Source organism: Parasteatoda tepidariorum, chromosome 6, assembly GCF_043381705.1.
Source record: "Parasteatoda tepidariorum isolate YZ-2023 chromosome 6, CAS_Ptep_4.0, whole genome shotgun sequence".
Lineage (NCBI taxonomy): Eukaryota > Metazoa > Arthropoda > Arachnida > Araneae > Theridiidae > Parasteatoda > Parasteatoda tepidariorum.
Genome location: NC_092209.1, coordinates 56,811,018 through 56,837,549, shown reverse-complemented (window position 1 = coordinate 56,837,549; position 26,532 = coordinate 56,811,018). Strand labels below are relative to the sequence as shown.

At 27.6% G+C, this 26,532-nt stretch overlaps 1 protein-coding gene across 8 annotated transcripts in view; it reads left to right on the top strand.

The window, feature by feature from the left end:
• The window catches only part of LOC107456924 (Oxysterol-binding protein-related protein 8), a 142,118-nt gene that overhangs the window by 95,556 nt on the left and 20,030 nt on the right, over positions 1-26,532 (top strand). For 6 of the 8 annotated variants that reach the window (XM_016074903.3, XM_016074904.3, XM_043045313.2 and 3 more), the window contains 6 exons: positions 9,851-9,927; positions 11,997-12,056; positions 18,581-18,772; positions 19,710-19,832; positions 23,883-24,150; positions 25,538-25,710. In XM_016074903.3, the coding sequence (XP_015930389.1) occupies positions 9,851-9,927; positions 11,997-12,056; positions 18,581-18,772; positions 19,710-19,832; positions 23,883-24,150; positions 25,538-25,710 (893 nt within the window). Of the gene's footprint in view, positions 1-8,705; positions 8,986-9,033; positions 9,123-9,850; positions 9,928-11,996; positions 12,057-18,580; positions 18,773-19,709; positions 19,833-23,882; positions 24,151-25,537; positions 25,711-26,532 lie in introns of those variants that run through there. The other 2 variants (XM_016074908.3, XM_071181599.1) reach the window with 2 other exon arrangements.

Genomic DNA, 26,532 nt, shown 5'->3' with positions numbered 1-26,532 from the left:
TCTTTATTATTACTATCTCAGTAACTGATTACGCATAGATGTTTTTTTTTCCCCCAATGCCCACCTGTTTTAAAATTTTTCGTCAATTCAGGCATTTACAGGGCAGATTTGTTGGCCTCTCTTTCAGGGGCACCATATTAGGTGGGCCAACGTTGCTCCCACAGTAAGGACAGATAGTACAGAGGAGGAAAGAACATCCATGCCTTGCGAAGACAAAATTATTGCTTTGTCTACAAAAGCGAACTAAATATTTACTTTGCTCTTAATACATCCCGAGTTAGAATAAGTTGTAGAAATTTGAAGCCTTCTAAGCCTAACTTGGTGCTAATTACAAAAGTGTGGTTTGTCGCCTTAAACATTTGAATTCCATTTTTTGTTCAATGTTACTTTATACTTGTTAAAAATAATTTCTCTTGATTAAAAACTAATTCTCGCTTAAAAAATGTTATTTATATTTTAAGGCAAAATATCGGACCCGGCAAGTAAAGTGACACAAGTCAAAAGACAGCAATTTTAAGGTTATATCAATAAAAAATATGTATGAAGTGCCCCATCAACAAAACAAAAGAATTTGCCTCCATAAATACTTAACTAAAGTAGATTGCGCTATTGAGAAGATGGTGCTATTTCAGAATAAGTTTTATAGTATTCTTAAAGTAAATTTTTCTCAAATGCTGCATTTTAGAGTTAAGACACTGTTCTTGCCGGGGTGCGATATATTCTCTGGCATTAAATGCCTTAAACCATAGCAAAGGAATATTTTTAGTTGCTGGTACCTATTAATTTTTAGCCCAATTTTATCTTTGCATAAGAATTGCAAATCTGACTTTCAAATCCTCTTTTTTCCCCTTTCTTTCTTTTTTAAATGTAAATACTGAAGAAGAGAACATCATCATTTCTTCAGAACACCAGTTCTTCATGAATTTCGAATTCAATTTCATTTTCTTGTGTGATTTGCTATTTTTTTCTTGGATATTTACATGAAACATGAACTCGACTTCCAACTTCTGAAGAAATGGGATTTTCTTATTACGAAATATGCGAAAAAATTGTACATGAATAAATATGTAAGTAAGGCGTAAAAAATGTCTGAATGCAAATATATCTTCGTTACATTTTCTTGTTATTTAGTTTTTTTTTTGCGATCTGGAAAACTTATTTTTGATTGCATTGGCGGAAACTCAAGCTCTCTCTATATTTTTTTATCCCGAACTAGATTTACCATCTTTGTATAAAATCCATATGTATAGCAGAAAAAAAACTGAAAGTTAACTGTATTTTACTCTTCAAGTTCGCTTGCTATGTTATAAAAATTCATAGTATATAGTCCAAAAATTCGATTTACTACGATGGCCGCTATATTAACAGCAAAGAAAGTTCTTTTTTATTTATCTTTATTTGAGTATTCACTGTTTTAATGAGTTATTATTATTATTATTTTAGATTAGTTGCATTCGTTACTTATTTCTAGCGATGAAAAAAGTTACAACAAATGTTTTATTTTACGTTAAATTTACTTTTGTAACCTTTCAAATTAAATAGTGCTGTGAACTCTATTCAGAAGTACGAATAAAGACTTTGCAAAGAAAAAATGTGGTTTTGTCCCAAACCTAGATTAATTGTGCTTGTATGACTTTTCTGGGGAGGGGGGCAAGAACTAAACGTTAACTGCTTTTTACATTCTTGCATTTCAAATTTTCTTATTTTGTGACAATGCATTGTGCATATTAAAAATTGATATGTACCGATGCATTAGCCACAAATTAAAGTTTATATTTATTGTGCTTGTATGAATTTCCTGAGGGAGGGGGGCAAGAACTAAACGTTAACTGTCTTTTGCATTTCAAATTTTCTTATTTTGTGAAAATGCATTGTGCATATTAAAAATCGGTATGTACTGATACATTAGCCACAAATTAAAGTTTTTCTTTTACCTTCATGTTAGTATTTATAGTTTGAATACGTTATTTTTTATTTATTTATTATTTTTTTTAGATCAGAAAATTCGGTTTCAAACGTTATAAATTAGCGATACAAAATGAAATGCTTTATTCTACGTTAAATTTACTTTTGTAACCTTACAAATTAAGTATTTCTGTGAACTGATATGCCGAAGTGTTATTATATTTAATTACTCTGTCACATCCTGCATCTCATTCCTTACCGCCTTAGAGAGTTAGAAAATAAGTTTAATTTCATTTCTCTACCATATCAAAGATGTATTGCAATTAGAAAATATACCTATTTTTTACTAATTAATTTGATTAATTAACTGTAGATTGCGTTATATCTTATTATTATGAATTAATATGCTTCTTGTAGATTCATGCTTACATAGTACCTTAAAAATGGGATTATACTGTGTAACAGGTGAGGTTACTTTTTGACTCTTGTGTTCTCTGGAGTTAATTAGTTTCCTGCGATAGCGAAAATAAAACTGATTTTTCAAAATTTTCTGTCAGTCTCATATTCTGAAATGGATGCTATTCTTGTGAACTTATACTTGTTGATCTACAAAAGCTAATCTATGTTACCAATCTGATTCCTGCATATCTGATTGGTTCTTACTTTATTTTACAAAATTTTAAATGCCTAACTATTTCTCTCTTTCAAATATTGTACCTTTCACTCAGAGAAAGTTAATGCTTACAAGATTATTATTGTTTCAATATTTGTTTTTCACTTAGCTTGCGCTAAAAAACATAAAGTTAAATGATACATCCATACATTATCATATCACTGAAGAAATGTATGCATTTGTCAGATTAATATTCCCAAAATTATTTTTTATTCTAATGTTGTTTGACTCTTTAGATTATGAATATTGAAGTTTTATTTATTTCCTTTATATATTTCGTATTTTAGTTATAATCTGTAAATTTAATTTGTTTTCCTTTATGTGTAAACTTTTTTGGAAGATTATAAAAGTTAAAAAAACTCACATCACTTGGAAACAGAAAAAAAAATGCAGGTGTTGGACAAAATAATGGAAACACTACCGTACTAATAATTTTTTTTATAGTTCACAAGAAATAATTAAGAATCATTTTATAACTTCAGAAGTGTTTATATCATATAATTTCTCATACGCCTCAATGAAGTTTAAAACTTTTAGAGGTAAGGGACCAAAAGTAAATTACAAATGGAAAATAGTGTTTTTGAACATCCTATGCCAAAAACTGTAGGAATAAATTTGTAACTTGTGACAATTATTTTGGTTATTATATGCGATAATTGTACGAAATTTCATAAACTTAGCTGAGATACTTATGGAGAAATGAACATTTTTATAAAAAACAAATTTTTTTTTGGCATATGTTTTTGTCATAACTTTAAAAATATTTAATAAAATTAAATAAAATTTTTAGAAAAATTTAAAATTAATTACAAAATTTTTGATTTAAAATTTTATAAAAAATTTGTCTAAAACCTCGCAAAATATGAGTAATTAAAGTAAGTTCTTTTATACTGCACATGCGCGTGAAAAATTAAAATTTTTTTTTTCTTCATAATTTTGTGGAGTCGCATTTGGCCTCTAATGAAAAAATTTCGATTTGAATATCTTATAAGTGTATGAAGTTTCAAGCAATTTTTAAATAGTTTTTGTACTATTAAACAAGATTTATTAAAAATGACACCAGCATTGTTAGGGATCATCCTCCTTAAAAGCATTTTTTCTTTCACCTGTTTTCTTTCCTTATACAGTCACATTTCGGTTTATAAACATTTATTGTAAGGAATTATCATTTGTTATTTTGTCGTATGATACAAAATAATATTTGTAGAAAACTCCTTTATTATTTTGAGATTTTTTTAAAAGGTACAAAAAGTACTTTGAAAATTGCTTGAAACTTTTTAAATTTTTAAAATATTCAAATCGAACTTATTTCGTTTGTTGCCAAATACGTCTCACTACAAAATTACGTAAATTTTTTTTAAATTTTTTTTCTCGCGTATACGCAATATAAAAGAACTACTTTAATTTCTCACGTCTTGCTCAATTTTAAACAAATATTTCTAAAATTTTAAAGCAATAATTTTGTAATTAATTTTGAATTGCTCCAAAAATTTTGCTTTATTTCATTGAATATTTTTAAAGGTATGGGAAAAAAACTTAAGACAAAAAAAAATTTAGTTTTTATAAAAATTTTCTCCATAAATATCGAAGCTGGGTTTCCTAAATTTTGTGAAATTATCGCATATAGTAACCAAAATGATTGTTGCAAGTTACAAATTTATTCCTACATTTTTTGGCATAGCGTGTCCAAAAACGCTATTTTCCGTTTGTAATTTACTTTTGGTCCCTTACCTTTAAAAGTTTTAAACTTCATTGAGAAGTAAGAGAAGTTGCATGATCTAAGCACTTCTGAAGTTGAAAAATTATTCTTCAATTATTTTGTCCACCCCCTGTATTTATAATAGTACCACAAAAATAGTATTGATTTATATGAAAGCGAGAATAAAAAAAAGTATATTATTAAGCAAACCATTATTAATTCTCTTACTTGCGTTTCTTATTTTTTTTAATCGTTTTCTTATAATCAGTTTTAATACTCCTTTATTATTATTATTATTATTTTACATAAAATGAAATTTTAGATGATCAGTAGTCTTTTAGGATATAAATAATTTTAATTCAGTTTTTTTTAAGTTGCGTTAATGTTGAAATTTAGTTTTATAATACTTCTTATGAAAAATGGTAAAGAAGAAAGTTACTTGCTAATTCAGCACCAGTTTAAGTTATCGCTTTGATAGGTTGAATAGAATGAATTTGAATATTAAAGAAGGAATTTGAAATGAATCTGAAGAATGAATATTTTGTTGGTTCAAGGCGGTTGAGAAATAAATAATGTAAATATTTCTTTTGTTAGTAATTTTATATCTTTGAGAATAAAAAAAAATTATTTCAGGAATACTACGTACAAAAATAATAATACTTATTTTAATAGTTTTCCAACATAGCAATAACAATATGCTACGCAAAAAAAAAAAAAAAAAAATTATGTGTTTAAAATTTATAATTTTTTTTTCTTTTTTCAGTTTGATTTTTATTTATCCTGACAATACTTTTTTCCTCAAATTTTATAAAAACGTTTTTGAATGTTAAGAAATTCGTGCCTCTAAATTTAGTTTAATTTTCAAACTATATTCCGAAATACCAAGATACAAGGAAGGTGCAGCAAAATCTTCTTTGTACTGCTGTTTGTAGAATAAAACATCAAAGCTAAAAAAGTCGGCGAAACGAGAAAGTCTGTAGTCTTACCGTAACAAGATTAACGTGTTTTCCCTTTCATCCTTTGCTGTGAATAAAAATATTTATAATAAGGAGAAAAGTATTTTTTTCTTTTTTTTTTTTGTACGTCGATAGATGAAGTAAATTTTGAATGCTTTTAAAATATTAATTATTTAGAAAATTCGTAATATTTAAAGTTTTTTTTACCCCGGTGTTTAAATTATTATGACCGAAACTCTAACTATGACCGATTATTTAAACTTAACTCTCATACTAAAATAATGAGGGATATCTGCAAGTGATGTAGCGTTGGTATAGATGCTTATTCGCATGTTTTATTTATTTATTTATTTATTTATTTATTTATTATTTTTTTTTTGTTTCGTCAATTTGTGATGAGTATATGCGATTCAGGTTTTTTATTTGTATCGTAATGATTGTTTATTTTATTTATTTATTATTATTATTTTGTATCGTAATGATAATTTATTTTATTTATTTATTATTATTATTATTTTGTATCGTGATAGTTGTCCGATTTCGGTTTTTCGTTTGTACTGCTTAGGAAAGATTTGTACAGGTGTAGGGAAGAACGGACCAATTTGGCATTATTATTATTTTTTTTTTATGGTGAGGATTATTTGATTTAGGCTTTCTATCATTCTTCAGTAATCATTCTCCAACTAAGTTTTTTTTTCAAGTTTTTTATTTGTAACGTACTGATTGTCAATTTGTTTTTGTTTTTTAATTTGTATCGTAATAATTGTCAAATTTGTTTTTTTTTTATATTTATACCACAAAGAGTGTTTAGACTGGCGTTTTTATTCTTACTGTATTGAAAAACGGTACGATATGGCATAAGAAGGCTTTTTCCCTCTTGATCAGACAAGAATTTGGTTGTTCTGTGAAGCTCTAAAATAATATGAAAGCGTTTTCAACCGTTGAAAGAGTAGAATAGGCGATTACGATTACATTTTTTTGCACTAAAATGGTGCAAAACATGTATAAGTTTAAATGTGTATAACAGTAAAACAGTACCATTATTCTGAAGCTGTTGTGCTGTGGCAAGATAGCTTTCTAGTTGTTAATAAGGCATATTGGCATGGACAATGATAATTTCAACTACGTTATAAACTGTAAGGACCATGTTGAAAAAAGGGAGTTAGTTAAATACAGGACTCTACGAAAATTCAAAATTTCTAGGAACAAGTATGCTAAACAATAGAAAAGAACATGATTTCATTTATTTGTTAAATACTATTTAAATGATTTTTAATTTTTTACATCGTGGCGAAATTTTTTTACATTTTTACACTGTGGAGAACAGGAGCTTGTTTTATTTCTAGACCCCTGGTTATACCAAAAATAAAATGCAAATAATTCAAATTAAAGCATGTAATTTCATTTTCTGTTGAATGATGAATGTTGTGTGAATTCATTTTCTTTATTTATATAATAGTTTTTCACGGACGATTTTTAATGCAGTTAAAAAAAAAAAAAATATTTCTTATATACAAGAAAATAACAAAAACTTTGATAATTAGAATCAAGAATTATTTCAAATAATATAGTTTTAAGATATCTGTAATAATTTTTGTGCGATATAAAAAATATTATATTTGATGTTTTTATACTAAGACAAAAGCGTGATAAAATGTAGTTTCTATTTGCTTAAAATAAATCGGAAAGCAATTATATAAATTAACAATAACCAATGAAAGAGCTTCTTTTAAAAGTGATGAAATGTTGGGAAGAGTGCTTAAACCTTAAAACCCTTTTCACATCTTATTTTTTTAGCTTTGACAGTTATAGTCTGATATACTAGCTAAAAATAACCTTTAAATTGACAGACACTTTCTTCTATAATGTATTTTTTTCCAACTCAAACAAATTTATAAGCCACTCAAAGTAGAAAGGAACTTTATTTTTAAGGCTCAAAAATTAAGAAAATATTGGTGTGCTTTGGAGCCATCTCTCCTGAATGCAAAGTGTTCATGCGTTTTTCGCGGTTTTCTCTCCTTCAACGGGGTTTGCGACCTCATGGTCTATTTTTTTTCTTTATCCTGGATTTTATCCTCCTCTTGACTTTTGTTACCCTCTGAATTATAGTCAGTAAAATTTTAAAACAATCTGTAAATTTACTTGAAAAACAGTCAACATGTTTCAAGTGCTCAAAAATAGAAGCCTACTTTCAAGACTTGTCAGACGTGAATGAGAAGAAGCAGAAATGATTTGAAAAATGAAAAGTAAAGTTGCCAGCGAAAAATGGAAAATAAAGGTGAGAAACAAAATTAGAAAAACCACAGTAGCCGAAAATGAAAAAAAGAAAAGATGAAAAATAGAACAAGAAAGACCACAGTATCCGAAAAAGGAAAAAAAAAAAAAAAAAAAGAAGGGTAAAATGCATTTCCACGCGTTACGGAGAAGTAGTGCGGAACTAATGTCGTTAACAAGAGAATCAGCATTTATATGAATAAAACAAGATTCCAGTGCATCAAGATAAGACGTGGAAATTATTTTGGCATTTACGAAATTGAATTTATGCCCAAGACTCCAGCAATGTGCAGCAATTCATGATTTTTCATATACTTGATATCGAAAATTTCTATCGTGTTTCTAAAGTTTGAATTTTAAAGCGCGTCTAGTTTGTCTGATGTAGTTACGGTCGTACTGAAAAGAAATGTTGGAAATGCCCCGACGATTATCAAAGCTAATAGGATCTTTAAGAGATTTAAATTTGATTTTTTTTTAATAGGCCTCTGTTAACCATGGTTTTTCTAGTTTCGTTATTCACCAATATTTTTCCATTTTTTCGTAGACAACTTCACATTTTTATATCCAATCACTTCTATTTCTTCTCATTCACATCTGGCAAATCTTGAAAACGAGCTCCTGTGTTTGAGTGCTTGAAACAAGACAACTGTTATTTTCTATTTATATATTTTTAAAGCGAATGAAGTTTTTAATCAAGTAATACTATGTAGAATTGTTTTCTCAAATAGCAGTTAATTACATAATATTTGAATACGTACTACAACTTCATACTTAGAAATTCTAAAAAAATAATATTAAAATTGAAATTTATGTTTTTGTTTAAAAAGAAGTAATCATCTTTTTTTTATTTTTATCTCCAATAAATCTGTTTATGAAGATTCAAATAGATTAGAGATTGAATTTTCCCTCTCTTTTCCTTTTCAAATTACAAAAATTTGTCAACAAGCTAACGAAAATTAAACAAATGCAATCTGAGCAGTTCCGAATTTTCTTAAAGCTAAGTCACAAAGAGAATTTATTGAATTTAGGATATCAGTAAAAAGGATGTTCGTCTTTCTACTCCCAACTCAGGGATGATGAATCCGGGCGGGATGCTTAGGGAAGAACATGAATTTTTCGGATGTAACCATGACAACGTAGAAAGGCAAAGCACGCAATCGCGCCGCGCAAACGAGGAAACATTCGTTCTGCATTGGTCAAAAGCGAGGAGCCCCTAGAGTTGAGCTATTACGTCATTCGAAAGCTGCTCTTCTGCTCTGCAGTTTAGTTTTCACGGAACCGTTCGACTGCCAATGTTGTCATAACAGTTTCACTAACTTTTCTTACTGATTTTCCTTAGTTTTGCTGTTGTTTCTGGATTATGTAAATTTATGTATACCGCACCGTTAGTGCGACAATCAATTGTCGCGGCAAAGCTGCGATAGGTGTGGAATACTAATTTGGTTTCTGTTTATCGGCGTTCGTCTTCTTCATTAGCAGTAAGTGTAAACATCGTCTGCAATGTGACGGTTTTTTTCCTCTGATAAGTCGATACCGAGAAAACTGAGGAATAAATTAAAAGAATGTTTTATTTACTGTAAATATATTGGTTGTACTTGGAGAACTGCTTATTTTAGTGAATATTTAGTTTTAAAATTTTTTTGCACTGTGCATATCTCAAATATTTATGTAACGTTTTATTATTGTTTCGTTATAATGTTTCTTGAATGAATTGTTTATTAACCTTTGGAATTTTGCAATTCTTCCAGAAATATTGCTAAAACAAAAAGTAGCATTATTTTTAGTCTTATAATTTGATTAATATTTTAATAATCGATGCAATTTAATAATAAAATAGTACACGAGTGATTATTTTAATGCTAAAAAATTACTTTGTACATACTTATTTGTTGAAAAAATAATATTAAAATAATTATTCAATATAATAAATAGAAAAAATAATTATTCAATAGTCTTGATGTATCAGTTTACTTAGGAAAAATAATGAAAGTTAAAATATAGTTGCCAATTATGAATGCTTTATTCTCTGAATTTAGCTATGAAAATGAAATATTCTAAGCAGAGCGAATCTTAGGATACAAAACAAAAATTTTGTGCTTTAAATCTTGTATCAAATGTTTTACAAATTTCAGTTATTCGATTCTATTTTTAACAATTTTAGTCATTTGCTTAATTTTAATAGCCATTCGCTTTTTTAATAAATGAGGCTATATTTATAAAATACAGCTTAGACTGTCATTGATGATATTAAAAATATTTTATGTGATTTTTGTTTAAAGAATAGGCAATTTCTAATTAGTAAATTAGTAATTTCTTTATTCATTTATTAAAATTTTTTTTTAGGTCATGATTTAAGCGAGGAACATTCAATGACACCAAGGTATTCTGAGGTCTCAAGCACACCAAGTACATCACCTAAAGTATATTATTTTATTTCTATCTGACTAATTGAATAATTTTTACTTTATTTTTTTAGCACTGCTAATGTGAGTAATATTAAAATGGAATTAAACAAACAACAATGGTAGTGTTATGATTTAAATATAATTCTCAGTATTTGCACTGATAATCAAAATAGTTGTTTGGATTATAACTTTTTCTTGTTTTTTGTATTCCAACAGTTATGCGACATTAACCAAGTGCAACTGAAATTTTGTTATAAAAAGAAACTTATTAGGTAATTTTCAAGCAATTAATTGGAATATCTTTTTTATCTTGAGGCAAAGTGAATGGATCCTAAATTATTTATCTTCTCTCTCCCCCTTAAGAAAAAAAACATTTTATACTTTAAATGATGGAGAGAAAGAAAAAGATTGTAGTCTCTGTAATACCCCTGAGGGATACAAAGAAAATGCATGTATCTTTCGCTCAAGACTCGTGTGGGAAAAGAGCCATCGTCTTAATTTTTTAAAAGAATTTTTGCCTTATTATTTTGAGATTATTCTATTTTTATTGTATTTTTTTTCTTAAAAAAACAGCTAATATTTTTTAATAACTAATAGTGAAACTATTGCATGATATCTACAGAGTAATTTGTGATGTATATTTATAAATTCTTTTCTAAATTCGATGCAAAAATTATCCTTTTAAAGTAAAAATTTAAACAACATTTTAAAAATTATGTTGCAATTAATTGAATGTTTGATTTCTTTACAGATTCGTCCAACATATTATTTATTTTATTTATTAAAAAAAGTATGCATCTGTGATGGCATTATAGACATTACATGTTTCTCAGCTTTTAAAATTTCTTTAATTTCAGAAATTTAATTTTTTTTAATCATTCTGAATCCTCTTGTAATTAAATTAAGCCAATTATTTAAATTTTATCACATTTTATGTATAAAAAAAAGCAAATCTACATACTTTTATTCTTTTCCTGACAACCAATAGGATAATGATTTTAATTCAATACAAATGTATAACTCATTAGTTGAGTCTTGCGGCCAAATCAAATATCAAACTCTATTTTTCTTTAAACTACTTTATTTTGTAATAAAAAAAAATGTTTTGTTATTTGGTTATATTAAATTCTAACAACCTTTTTGGGGATTAAACTGTAGCCAGATTATTTCAAATTAATAATACAGGGTTGGTTTTATTTTTGGTTATATTATTCATCAATAACTCCCCAACTAAAAATTTGAACTTCTTGGTGCTAGGACTGAGTTTTTTTGGATGTCTAAAGTCCCCTCAGTTCAACCATTGAAAGCGACACAAAATTGTTATATAAAAATTGATCTGTGTTCATCTCGGTAAAGAAATTACTTAATATTTTATTTTGTTGATTTAATATGTTTTAGAATTTTTAAATGTGGCCATATTTGTTTTGTTAACTTTAAAAAATAATGCTACCCATAGCTGCTAACTCTACTGGATTTACTAGTAGACTACTGGATTTTGCCAATTTTTCTTAGTCTACTGGTTTATAAAAATTCTCCTAGTTTTTATTCATTTTAGAAAAGTCCCTAAAAATGAGTAAGTTTTCTAAAAAAATAAAAATCCCTATTGAAATAGGATTGTTACACAGTTTAGTGCTTGCTTGAATACTTAAATAAGTATTACTATTACATAAAGAAGAGAGCCTCATTTGTAGTAATCAGTTTTTAGTTTATTTTCATTTAGAACTCTCATTTTAAATTAATCAAAAATCTTTTAACGATCAATAATAAATTACTTGTCTATTAAGCAGAATTGAGAAAGAGCAGAATGGAGGAAGGCGCTGGCTCACAAAGGGCTGTCACGCCAATAGAAGAAGTTAGATTTTAAATTTTTAAGTTAGATTTCTTAACTAGATAACAATTATAACTAGGCATGTGTCAGGTAGACTCATTATTTTTGCCAGTTTTGAAAAGTCTAGAATGCTTTAATGCTTTCAAAGATTGCGAACATTGCATTTTATTGCTTATCTATAGAATTAAAATTTTAAGAAATATCAAAAATTTGAATTAGTATATTTTATGAATATAATTTGTAATGTTTTTTTTAGGGTGATATGACAGCAGAGCCATCGTCGACATCTAAACTTGATAAAAGAGAATCTTATAAGGTATTTTGCTAATTGATTATAGGTTTTTAAAATGTATTTGATTATAAAATAAAAAAAAATATTTGAATAATGAATAAATTACATATAAATTACAAATAAAAATATGTTCTTGTTAGAGGTGTCAGATATATAATTTTTGTAAATTCATCTAAATTTTAGTACATTTAATCACTACATAATTTAAGAATGACCCTGAAGTAAGACGATTTCTTTCAGTTTCTATAAACACTTAACGCAATCTATTGGCTGTGTAAATCTTTTTTTTATTGGCATATTTACCAATTGGCATATTTTAAGGAAATTTTGTCGCAATTAATCATTTATCTGTCTAATTAATTAGTAAGAAACAGTGCCTTTAATAAATAAGGAATTGAAACTTTGGAGAAAAACTGCATTAGTAACCCAAATGGTGTGAAGTTTTTAATCTAATTTATGGAAACTTGGAAGTTATTGGTGATACAGTGACAGTGAACTTGACTGAAAAAATACAAGAGGAATTCACTTTACTTTTTATAATTAAAAGTGTTTCATGACTGTTAAATTTGTTGTAAACTTCTGGTTTTAAAGCTTAATATATTGCAATTTAAGAAGTTTCTTGGTTTAACTTGCCTGAAGTAACTGTGGTGAAAAAGCTCTTGAATCCCAACCTTGACATGTTTTTATTCAAAAATTGTCCAATTGGCACATATTTGCAGAGTGTCCTTGAAATTTAATCTAGATACTTCACAGAAATGAAAGAAATACAATAATAGAAGAAAAAGTGCAGTTCAAAAACAAAATATGAATATTGCAAAATTGTTTTCAGCATAATGTTTCATCCATAAGGTTTAGGTTTCATACTGCGCATAACTGTAGTTCTTGAAAATGTGCAATATTCTATACTCTTTCAGTTTTTTTTTTCCAGTTATGATTCTAAAAGTTTCAAATGCCCGTTTCGATCCCAGGATGGCCGGAGACTCCCCGTGTAGTAAATGGTGTCTGGTGCACGTCTTACCTGTCGGGTCGCAAAGTCCTCCATGTTCCCATAACAAATCAATACCTCTAAGGGTACTCAGGGTTCCCATGGTACTTGAAAAACCTTGAAAGTCCTTGAATTTGGTTAAAAAAATCAGGGTCCTGAAAAGTCCTTGAATTCTGCCATAGGGTACTTGAAAAGTACTCGATTTTTTAGGAATTAAAATACTACTAATTTTTCTTACAAAAAAGTAGAAAAAAAATAATAAATAAATTCAAAGGAAAATCATAGAAATTCTGATTGATGCAATTTTTCTCTCAAAACTTTTTTCTCCCAGATTTTTCAGACTCTGATGTCTTGAAAGCTAAAATTTCCAGAAAATTTTAGGTTTTTTAGTCATAGTTTTCGAATAATATTAAGTGTTCAATTGATTTAGAAATATGTTCAATGTGTTAACTCCATTATTATGACAGGGTAATATTGTTATCCTATTTGTTCTTTTAATTTATGTACCGAGAATAATTCATTTTTTATCATTTACAATCAAATTTTTACATTTAGTTTTTACTGCTAATAAATAAAATTTAGTTCTACAGGTTTCATTGATTATGAATAAACATCGTGATTCACATTAAACTGATTCTTGATTTACAGATCGTAATTCATATAAAATGTTCTACAAATTGCGGTTTAACTGAAAGTGATTAATGAATCACATATTGAATATTATTGTAAAGTGATTTGCCAATTACTCATCAGAATTCACATCAGATCTCATCAGAAGTTATTTCTGAATCATATAACGTATTTAAGTAATTTCAGAATCATGCCTCACAATTCTCATTCTAGTAGTTTATAAATCACGTATTGCGATTCACAAAAGAGAGATTTAAGAATTACCACCCACAATTCTCATAAAAGTGATTTAAGAATCACACATAGCTGTTCTACATAAGGCACCTTTCGAATCCCAAATTGCAATTTGCATCTTAATGATCCCTATTCTCATGAAAACTATTAGCTAATCACGTAACAGAATTCACATTAAAGTGATTTATGTATCTTCATACCTGTCAAGTTTTACGCATTTGGCATAAAATTTTATTTTTATATTTAAAGTGGTAGTAAATATATACTATTTTTTTCTTTTATTAACTTAATTTTTAAATTATTTTGTTCACCACTATTCTTAAAAAAATTAAGCATATATATTTTTATGTGTTACTATCATGTTTGTCAGCTTAAGCTTTTTCAAATGCAACATATTTTTTTTTGCTTAAAATTCAAATTTTAATACCACTGGGAAAAATCATTATGGAAGGGATTAAAAGTTGGCAGGTGTGGTGATCTTACATTGTGGCTTATGTCTTGTTAGTTCATGCATTTTGTATAATTTGCTATTCATATTATTCCGATTTAAGAAACATACACTGCTATTCAATTTCAATTTACAAATTATACATTGTGATATGTGATTTACGCAATCTTAGAGACTTACTGCACTTTTCTTATAATTTCGATTTACATATAGTTTATTTAGATTCATATAAATGCGATTTAAAAATTACGCTTGGTGAAAATTACGCATTTTCACAAAATTTTAAAAATCATGCTTCACATTTTATGGATATATTTTAAAGAAAATAAAGCTCAGTAAGTCTTCGATAGTTATCTGTGAAATATTGTTCTACAATAGATTTTATTGTGTTCAAAATACATTACTAATATTCTAACAAAATCAAAAATTTGATATTATAATTGAAACAGATATGTTAAATTGATAATTTATCTAATTATATACATTTCCTGTAACCTAAAATTTGGTCTAACATATTAAAAAAAATATTTATAATTTAATAACCATGCAATTAAACAACCTTTATCAATTATTTACTATGCTTGTTTGAAAGAAACTAAATGAATGTATAATATGCATTATACATTCATTTAGTTTCATTAATTCTAATTTTTCATGAAAAGTTACACTAATGTTAGTTTGTATTGTTGGATTTTTTTTCTTCTGTCAATTGGAATTTTTCTAAGTGATTTGAAACAGCAATGTATCAATCATTTGTATTATTAGCTGATAAATTTAATAATAAAAAAATTTTGTTGTCAAATAAGCATTGTGAGTTTAAAATATACAATTTCTACTTCTACGTAATTGTAAAATCTGGTTGACATGTACTACTTTAGCATATAAGAATAATACCAAATAGGTCCTTGAAAAATTTGATTTTTAGGTCCTTGAAAGTCATTGAAAAGTCCTTGAATTTTTAAGAAAAAATTGAGTGGGAACCCTGGTACTGATCCAGGAATTACTTTGTCTTCTGGATTGGTTCAAAATTACAAGGCTAGCGAGTTGAGCATTAGTAGTCGAAACCCCAAAAATTGGGTCGATTGTTCAACGATGGATAGAAAATAAAATACTCTATTACTTAATTGAATGCTCTTAAATTAAAATTTCTCTCTGTATTATGTAGAAAATTAGTTTTACAAGAATAATTTATTTAGCAGTTTTTAGTTTATATTTATTTCTTGTCTAATTAAGTTGATATTTAAATGCTTAACATCAGTTTTACTTAAAGCTATATATTACTATTCATACAAGGGAGGTATTGTTTCCAATGTATTTTTTTCATTTAATGAAATAAGACCAAGTCAATAGGGCTGTTTGTATAGTAATTTAGGATGTGTAAATAAGTGTGAGCACAAAATTGTACTCTTGTACATAAAACACTTATAACTTCTAAACTATTAGTCTGATCGTTTTGGGATTGATCTCATTCAAATTCCGCTCGTAAGGTTACATCACATAATTGTTCATATAGCTCTTGGGTAGCAATGTAAAGTACAACGTAAGTGCTTGAGGAAAAAAGTATGTTTAGACATAAAAATGCTCGCAACTTTTGAATTATTTGTTCTTTCGACTTGTGTATATTTTCATTCAATTCAGCCAGAAAAAATACATTAGAAACTATCTTTACCTGTGTAAATATGTAGAAGTACAAACAAGTATATTTTGCCAATAAAACCATTATATCTTCTAGAGCAGTGGTTCCCAACCGTTTGTTGCTCCCTCTAGAAATTGGCTGACATTTATCGCCCCTTTCTTCTTTTTGATCGAAAAAAAAAATGTTCATTGTTGCAAGTGACTGAAAATTTTAAAACTCATTTGCCCATTTTTACCTCTTTAATGACTGCCTTCTGCTTGAGGGATTTCAGTTAAAGCTTGAATATCAGGCTTTATGGTCGCCAGATTTAAGCGTAAGTCTCCTTTGAATGAAATGTCCAACCTACTTCTTTGTTTTACGAGAAGCTGGATGACCAAGCTAAATCTTCTCTCTACTAAATATGTTGACGGTAGTGATTTGCCTCCTTTTTTAATTATTATTAATTGCAAATTTTTTCTTTTGAATACTCATCGCCCACCTGAGGATTATTAATTCTCTTGCCTCTTGGGGAGATCGTTGGGAACCACTGTTGTGGACTTTTCGTCCTATCATTTCGAACTTGGTTGTAGTTGATTCAGCATGAAAAAATGCACCAAGAAAAAATAAACCTCGCATACATTGAAATATCGTTACTTAAGTCCCCCCCCCCTCACACCAAATCCTGTCACAAAATTTCCTGGAAATTCCATGTGCCTTCAACAAATTCCAATGGGTCCCAGCTTGTTCTTTTGAATGTCTACTTTAAACCCTAATTTGATTGTATGATTAAATGAGTAATTTAAAATCAAACTTTCTCTCAATATTTTGTAGAAAATTAGTTATGATATGAATAATTATTTGATTCAATTATTCACCAGTTTTTAATTTATGCTTAATTCTTTCTGGTTAAGTTGATATTTAAATGCCCAACATTAATTTTACTTGTCTTAAAATTAAGAAAAAACTGAATTAGATCCTAAAAGCAATGATTGGTTAGTACAACTATTTCTGTGCTCATGCTCTCCAGTTCATATATGACTAGTGAAAGTAAACATCAGCATGGCATTGTTTTGCTAAGTCATAATATATCTAGTTCATACTCTTAATATTATTCAGATTTATGTATTCATTCTTTTTATTTTAAATGGATAAATATGTTTTACAGAATATTATTTTTATGGTAATTAGGAATGTTATGAAAATGTTGCTGTAATTTCATTTATATCCAATTTTATCAAAGATCCCTAAATTAAATTAAAATACCATTCTTTTATTTTCTACCATTTTTTAAGTACTAAAATAGTTTTTCTGCAAATATTAAGTTGTGTTTTTTTTATCTTTATTAAGTATTACATTTGACAATAAAATGGATTTCACTCAAAAATTAAAACTCAAACTTTTAATGACTAAGCTGGGATAAAATAGCGAGTTTTAATAAATCTCATGATTAAAAAATATTTAGTTTTTACTAAATCAAGCAGTCAAAAAAAACAAATGTATGTGATTTAGTTTCAACTAAACTAGACATTGATCACTTTATTTTGGATTCTTAACAGGAAGTCATTTGTTAGCATTACTATGCTTGTTTCTTATTTGTTTACTAAAATTGTCTTTAAAAAATTACTAATCTTTTCACTGTTTTTGATGTTTCATGAGAGTAACTTGCTTGAGTTTTTCAATGCTTGAATACCATTATATTTCCCTGTAAAATGAAAGTTATATCAGAAATCAGTTTTTGAAAGAAAAAAAAAATTTTTTTTAATACTTTTTGAAGTAGCCACTAAAGTTATTACATTGAACAAAATGTTTTGACGTTTTTGTTGCTCATTTAATCAATGAGAATTTTATGCTAGGACACAATTTTGCATTAATGCATTTTAGAGCTACCCAAAAAATTGTATGAAACTTTTTTATAATTCTCTTTATCAGTTCTTCAATTCATGAATTCATGGGAAAAAAAGAAATAGAACAAATAAATTGTTGTTGAATATTTATTATCATATGAATATGTTAATGTTTTATTATAATTTTGAAATAAATTAAACTAAAAAATAAATAACGCTTAATAGCAAGAAAAGTGACAATGTTAGTATAGTACTAGTACATTAATACAGTACTGAAGTTATGTTTATTTACAGAAATAATTTTATAAATACATCAATCTTAAATGTCTATTATGATACAATGACAATGTGAAAGTTGATAAATAATACTGTTATTATTGTAATATTGGTAAATTGGATAAATTATTCAATTGCTATTAAAATGAGAGATTTTTTAGTGAGCCAAATGTAACAAAAATCTCTTGCTGTATAGCAGAAAAATTCCTTTTCATATCTTGTGTCAGAATAGTCAAGTTTTAAGAAAGTATCAAGTATAGCGCTAAGATGGATTACACATTTTAACAATTACCTATCATGTTTTATATAATGTGTTACTATAAGATTTTTTTCTACAGGTTTAAATTTATGTGCATGTACATAATAAATAGCAATATATTATAGGTGTTGGTATAGAGGAAAAGAGCTTGCTTGTTTAATGTAAATCATACTACTGTTTCTTGTAAGCTCCAATGCAAAAAAGAAATTGAAATTGTGTTTTATTTTGTGTAAATTAAACCTTTGCTTCTTATTCAGGCACAGCGCAAAAATTACAGAAGGGAAAAGAAGCGGGTGGCTAAAGAGTTGTCATGTACTCTTAAAGATCCAACAATAATTGTATTAGCTGATTGGCTAAAAGTACGGGGAACTTTAAAAGGCTGGACCAAACTGTGGTGTGTTTTGAAGCCTGGATTACTTCTGTTGTACAAAAGTCCAAAAACACATAAAGTAATTAATTTTTTTTCATTGGTATTTTAATAATTTTTTTCATATTTAAATATTTGAAATATTATGTTAGTAGTTTTCCTTGTAGTATTGTTGTTTTAGTGCAATATATAGGGCAAAATTAGCAGTTGTTTCTAGCCAAAGGGCAACTAATGTATAAAAAAAAATCAAAATAAAAAATTTGTTTGTTAGTCGTCACCTTATCACCTCTTTTTTTTCCACCAAAAATGCACTCCATGTGTTCTGAAACTCACACTTACAACTTATCATATTATTTATTACATGGGAAAGCACTAATCATCCTTGGAACAGTCAGGTCATTTTATGGTGGTTCAAAATTTCGAGGTGACTGAGTTAGGATATCAAAGGTTTCATAAGAGTTAAAAATAATTTCATTTCACCTTTTTTAATTTATAACTAATAATATTTAAAATTACTCAAATTAATATAATTTTAGCATAATGATAATAATAATTTTAGATTTATTTTGTAGTGAATGAATTTAATGTTAAAAAACACAAATTTTGTGTTGTGTTTTTGGTTCAAAAACTCAAACCATAGATTTTATTAGTAAAAAAATGTGATATACAATGCTTTAATTTTACTTAGAAGTACTTGGAGAGATCTGGAAAATTTTTCTTCATTTTAGAAATCAACTCAGTAGTATTTATCATATTTTGAGAAAGGCTTCAAAAGAAAGTATTAATAAATATCAATTGTTGTTTTCTAACAAATTAGAATTTTTAATTTTAGAAAAAGTGATCACACGTTTTCAAAAGGGGCCACTATTTAAAATGCTGCCACTGCATAGTTATAAAATTTCCTAATTTTATTCTACTGTGCAATATATAATCAAAACAGTTTCTTCAATTCGTAGTTTTTGGTTAATATACAGTTATGTGTTTATTACGTTATTTTAATATCCCTTTCTAATTTCCAGAGTAGTCAGTGGGTTGGAACAGTTCTACTCAATGCCTGTGAATTGATTGAGAGACCTTCTAAAAAAGATGGATTTTGCTTCAAGCTTTATCATCCTATGGAACAATCTATTTGGGCATCCAAGGTCTGATTTACTTTAAATGAATGTCACTTCAAAAATTTTAATATCGAAATAAGTAATAATTTGCATCAGTTTTAAATACATAGAAGTATTTTTAATGAAATTATAATTGTTTTGAAAAATATTGTTTACATTTTCAATACTGAACTACACAATTTTGCTATTTATATTTTTAAAATAGGATTTCTTGATCTTTTAACCTTTTTCAAACCAAAAATGTTATTTTATATGTTTCTTGTCTTTTATTTTTCAATCAGTTTCTAGATAAGAGAAATGGAAAATATATATGAGTCTATGGCTTAATCTATTACTGATCATTCTTCTTTTGTACAGTAGATAAAACTTTTATCTTAATTTCTAAGTTTTTCTTCTTTTTTTTTTAAAGCTTTTATTGTTCAGACAATGAAATATAAGTACTTTTGTATAAATCAATGCTAATTATTTTTTATTCCATATAATTTGTGTTTCTATATACTTATTTTTTTAGCTTTCAAGCTTTAAATGTTGTCCTATACTTTTTTTATCTGAATGATAGAATTTAATATTCTTTTTTTTTTATCTGATTAATATAAATTTGAGGTTTTGTTTAGCTTCTAATGCAAAGAAAAAAAATTGGAATGAAAAAAAAATTGATTTTACATTTATAGATATTGTGTAACAAGAAAAAGCAGTAATGAAAGACGAAAATTGGGAAGGAAAAGTGGAACTAATTCAAGGGGAAAGATAAGGAAAATTTGAATCAGTGTTTTTCCAATTTGAAACTGATTTTTTTTATAAAAGCAAAAATGAAAAATATTAATGATTATTTCCCAAAAACTTTATTGAAATAATATTTATATTGAAAATCCTCATGAATTAAGAGCTATTTCTTAGATTACGACTGCCATAAACTACCAATATTTGGAGCACTTTACCCTACCCTACAATAATGGAAGAGACACTTTGAATTTTTGATATTTTTTTAAATTCCTCAAGAAATACTTAAAAGATTATTTTATGGCTTTAGAGATGTTTAGTTCATGCGATTTTTCGTACTAAGTAATAAGATTTAAAGCTTTCACAGGTTTGGGAGACCAACATTAAATTCCGAAAGAAAACCAGTGTATTTTTGAACACGCTATGCTAGAAAATCAAGCAATAAGCTTGTAAATTGTATTGATTACTTAAGTTGTTATTTTTAATTTCTACATAAAATTTCGTAAAATTAAGGTAAATATTTATAGGAATATGGACATTTTTATAAAAAAAAAAAAAAAAAAAAACTCATTTTTTGACTTAGGTTTTTTTGCTATAACTTCATAAATATTCAATGGAATCAAACCCTATTTTTGGAATAATTTAAAATTAATTACAGAATTATTTATTTAAAATTTAAAAAAAAAATTGTTAAAAACTGTGCAAGATATAATTATTTAAGGTAGTTCTTTTATGCTGTGCATGTGTAAAGAATATTTAAAAAAAAATTTCTTTATTTTCTAGGAAATCAAATTTGCCAATCAATGTAAACATCTTAATTTGAATATCTTAGTTTAAAAAATTTGAAGCAATTTTATAAGTAGTCTTTATACTTTTTAAAAGAAAGCTCAGAACGATCATGGGTTTTCCACAAATTTTATTTTGTTTCATGAAACAAAATTTAATCACCAATGATAATACCTAAATAATTGTCCTTAATGATGGTATGAGAAAACAAAACATGCGGTAGAAAACCTTTAATGGGGGATGATCCCTCACAATGCCGGTCTCATTTTTAATTTTTGTTTAATAGTGCAAATTTCACTAAAACCCCTTATACTTTTAAACTTTCTTTTAAAAAGTACAAAAACTACCTTGAGAATTGCTTGAAGCTTTTTAAATTATTAAGATACTAGGAGGCTTTGCCCCCTACTCGCTGGCGCTCGCCAACCCCCGGAACTGCTTTCGCAGTTCATTTCGGATTGCTTCGCAATCCAATGCTCGCTTTGCTCGCTCATTGGATACGTTCTTAACGTCTAGCTTTTGTATACTTTTTTGAATACTGATGTTCCGAAAACTTTTCACTGTAGAAAATTCTAAACCTGTACATTTCAATATTAATTTGAAATTGCAAACAGTTCACATATTTTGCTTAATCACACTATTCTAAATTTCAGTTGTTGAGAAAAGTAACTGTTGTAAGTTTTGTTTTAAAGTCTTTCCCACCAGAGGGCTAAAGCCATGTGTTGTAAAACAATATGAAATAGTAGTCTGCCACTGAACGCCGGATGTAAAGCATCGGCTTTGATGAAGATAATTTTGTATTTTTAATTCTCTGAAGGGCGCCACCTTAATAATATGGAATTTGTAAAATAAATGTATATATTTTTGATTGTTGATGAAGCCCATCATTTTGTGTTTTCATCAGTGTTCAGAAGCAGAACAACTATAAGTTTTTTATTTTATCACAAAAATATAAAATGTATAAAAAACAAAGAAAAGAGTAAGAAAATGAGTATAGTCATAGAAAAAGTTAAAATTATAATATAGTATTTGTCAGTTAAAATAAAACTTTTTGTTTAAGTCATTGCTAACAATTCAAATTTCTCCGAGGCAATTCTAAAGTATAAATTAAGGTAGTATTGTTAAGTTGAAACACAATATTTTTAGTTTTGATGTCAACAATACAATTCAATTTTTCACAAAAACGATTGTTTCCATTGTTAAGTTCAATGTCAACAATTCAAATTTTTCTGAGGCAACTCTTAACCTCTAAATATTATTTTTTTTATGTACACATTTCTAAATGTCAGTATTCAACCACAAAACAACTTAAAGTCCTCAAATTTAGCATGAAGTTGTAAAATGTAATGAAAGAGGGTCATAGCAATAATGAAAGTAGAAGTAAAGTTAGTACTGTAAAATTAAAACAATATTTTTAATCAATGAGCCAAGTTCTTCAAGAAGCAGTTGTAGAAGTAGGTTGTTTATTTAAAACTTTTTATAGAATTTCTTTAAGAACACAATTGTTAATTTGGGCATTTGGCGATACAACACTTTTAGAATTGAAGGATTTGTTACGTCAAGCGCTCAGGTATCATAATTTTGATCTAGTTGCGCTTCTATGTCATTTTGATTTATGTTGCTAAGTTAACTTTCAAAAAATTCTATGGCTGGCAACAGCATTTTTATTTTTTAAGTTGTTTATTTTTATTTCTTTTAGAATTCGTAATTTTTTTAGCGAAATGTTTTTTAACCTAACAGAATTCTTTGCCGACTGTTTTCTGTATATTTGAAGAAAATAAAGTAAATATTTATTTAAGTGTTGTGAAAAGAATCTTATTTAGTTGTACAAAGTACTTCTTTAAAAATGAAAACTGTTGCCACCAGCGGAAAAGAAATACAGTCAAAATTTGGGAGCCACGTAAGAGAATTATATATAATAGATTTAAATCAAATTTTTTTTATTGGTTGCCAAATACGATTCACTACAAAATTAAGAAAAAAGGTTTTTATATTTTTTCCACGATCCGCAGTATAAAAGAACTGCCTTAAATACTTATATCTTGCACAGTTTTTAATAATATTTTAATATTTTTAAATAACTAGTTTTGTAATTAATTTTAAATTGCTTTAAAAAAAATTTATTCCATTGAATGTTTATAAAGTTATATCCATAAAACATATGGTAAAAAAATTAATTTTTTATAAAAATGTCTATATCTCCACTAATATTTACTCTAGGTTTATGAAATTTTATGCAGTTATTAAAAGTAACATCTAAAGTAATCAATACTAGTTACAAGTTTGTTGCTTGATTTTCTAGCATAGCGTGTTGAAAAATACTTGTTTTCTTTCGTAATTTATTGTCAGTCTCCCAAACCTCTGAATGCATGAACTAAGTATCTCTAAAGTTAAAAAACAATTCTTTTATTTCTTGAGAGATTTAAAAAATGTCAAAAACTCAAAGTGCCTGCCTCTTCCTTTATTGTAGTGTATATTAATCATACCTTAAATTAAGTTTGTGGAACTTTCAAATTTCTTAAAAATTTAAATTTTTGTTTGTTTTTGAATTATAAAGTTTATTATTGTTTTTAGGGGCCAAAAGGGGAAACAATTGGTGCTCTTGTTCAACCACTTCCGGTAGCTCATTTAATTTTTAGAGCACCCTCTGAGCAGGCTGGAAAATGCTGGATGGATGCCCTAGAACTTGCATTACGATGTTCATCCTTACTAATGCGAACTATGAGTGGGCGAGAACCCCAGTCATCCACCCCTCATGGTACAATTCCTACCACTTCATCTTCTCAAGAACCACTACCTACTTGGAAAGAAATCGATCCTGAAAAACATTTCCAGGATCATGGTAAAGCCTATTTTTATAATTTTAATATTTTAAAAAATGTTATATAATACAATACCACATAATTTAAATTAGCGTGTATTTCATTTTTTTTTTTGGCTTATTAATATGCAAGGTATTTGAATAGATCAACGTTAAGTACCTGCAAAGGACTTCAGCTCTATTTTTGTTGACATATTCTTGGGCGTAGCAATGAACTTAGTTAATATGTTACTAAATTTTCAAATATTTTCAAACTATTATAGTACCGTCATTCGGGGCTACTTTGTGCAGGATTTCACAGTTTTTGAACTTTGACATGTAAAAAAACTATGTTAATTCAAACTTTAGTAAAATTTATCGATATTATATTCATAACTGGACTCAGACGATTGAATTTGATCAATATTGGCATTATTTGTATGTAATATTTACGAATAATAAGTCAAAACATACCTTGCACAAAGTAGCCCCCAAATGGGGCTTCTTTGTGCAGCGATAGGAATTCAGTTTAATAATCATGTTTTTAGTAAAATATTGATATAAAATTGTTAAAAAAGTTAATTGTTGACATTTTTAAAGACAAAAACATCAAGACATGTAAAGATATTAGTTTGAAAATAATTTTCAGCGTTAAGAAACCATTTTTTTTTTTTGACGAATTTTTTCTTAAAAAGAATGTTTATTTCAAAACATTTGAAAATATAATAGATTTGACTGAAAATATCCCTTTTAAAATTTTTTTTTTTAAATAAAATCTCCTTCAATATGAAAAAAATTTCTACTCTAAATATCAAAAAAATATTACCCAAAACTATTTTTTAGTTTAAAAAAATTTAAAAAGTATCTTAAACCTAAAATTGATAAAAACAAACAGACTATCTCTTATTAAACGTTTAATAGCCCCCTGTACGTATCCCTTAATGTGAGAAAAAAAGATACAATGGAAAAGAATAGATTCGTTGAACGAGACAGTTCTCTGAATGTTAAAAGATATGAAACTGCTCAAATGAATTGACTAACCAACTCAAAGAATCATTTAAGCAATTCAATGAATTGAATGTAATGTTAAAGTATAGGAAATAATACGCATGCTATATGAGCAATATTGATATAGATTACTTCATTTATATTGTTTCTTACCCAGTTTTCTTTCTTAATTTCATTTCATAACATCAATCCGAATATTGTCACTGAATCTAATATAAATATAATATTTTGCTATTATGTAACAAGTTATGTTTGGTTTACTTGAGACAAGATTTTTCTGTCACTCTGTGCATTATCTGAAAATCTTGTTTTACATCTTAGGCTAGTGCTAAATCTTTTTAAATTTTGTATAATTCCACCTGAGGAAGGAGTGTAATATTTAAAACATTTCACAATTCTTTGCTTTTTTCTTTTACTTTAGATTTGGATGATGATGTTCATACTGATGATAATAAAGAAATTGATATTGATATTGATGGTATTCATAGCATACATTCTACTGACTCAGAATCAGAAGCTCATCCTGTAGAAGATATTGAAACACCTCCAGTAGAAACTCCTTACATGGCCAATGGAGTGGAAGAATTTGGTTTAGTGAGTATTTATGAATTCATTTCCATTTCTCACAACAAGCTTTATTTCTTTACAGGGATGCTACGCCTGCGCCATTTGCGACAAACTGAGACAAAACGGCATAACTGCGCCATTTTGCGACATTCAGCTCAGTTTCTGCCAAAGCTGCGCCATTCTGAGACAAAACGTCCAAAATTTGGCAAACCTGAATTCAGTTTCAAATATTAATCCGCATTGCCGTGAGTCATTGGAGATCATTTTGCCGTTCACGTCTCCAAGGGATGAAAGACTTCCACGAAAAAGCGGAAATCCGCTTTTTTTCTCCCAATTTTGAAAATTTCCGACCATGTTCCAAAAACTAAAATTTTTGGGAAGTCCTATTGGAGAAACCCAAGCCGCCCGAACGATAGTCGGATTACCGCGACTTCTGCTATAGAGTGGAAAGGAGTCTAAGCGTTTCGTTTCGACCACCGGTAATTGATTTTTTTTTCTTCGTTTGGCTGATTTTCGGAATTTTAAATATTAGGAACTGCGCTGGAATATGCTAAAATCGCGATTTTTAATCAGACGATTTTAATATCAATCATCGATTTTCGTATTTAACTTATTTAAAACTTATGTGTTGCGACTTTTTTTACGCTGTTTAAAAATCGTACTAGCAATTCCTATTCACTCAATTTAAAAATTCAATATCGCGATCTGTATTCTCGCGAGTTTAAAATCCAACGTCGCGATTCGTATTCACGCATTTTTAAATCCAATATTGCGATTCGTTATCACGCAGTTGTAATATCAGATCTCGTTTTTCGTATTTGTACGCTATTTAAAAATTACTCATTGCGA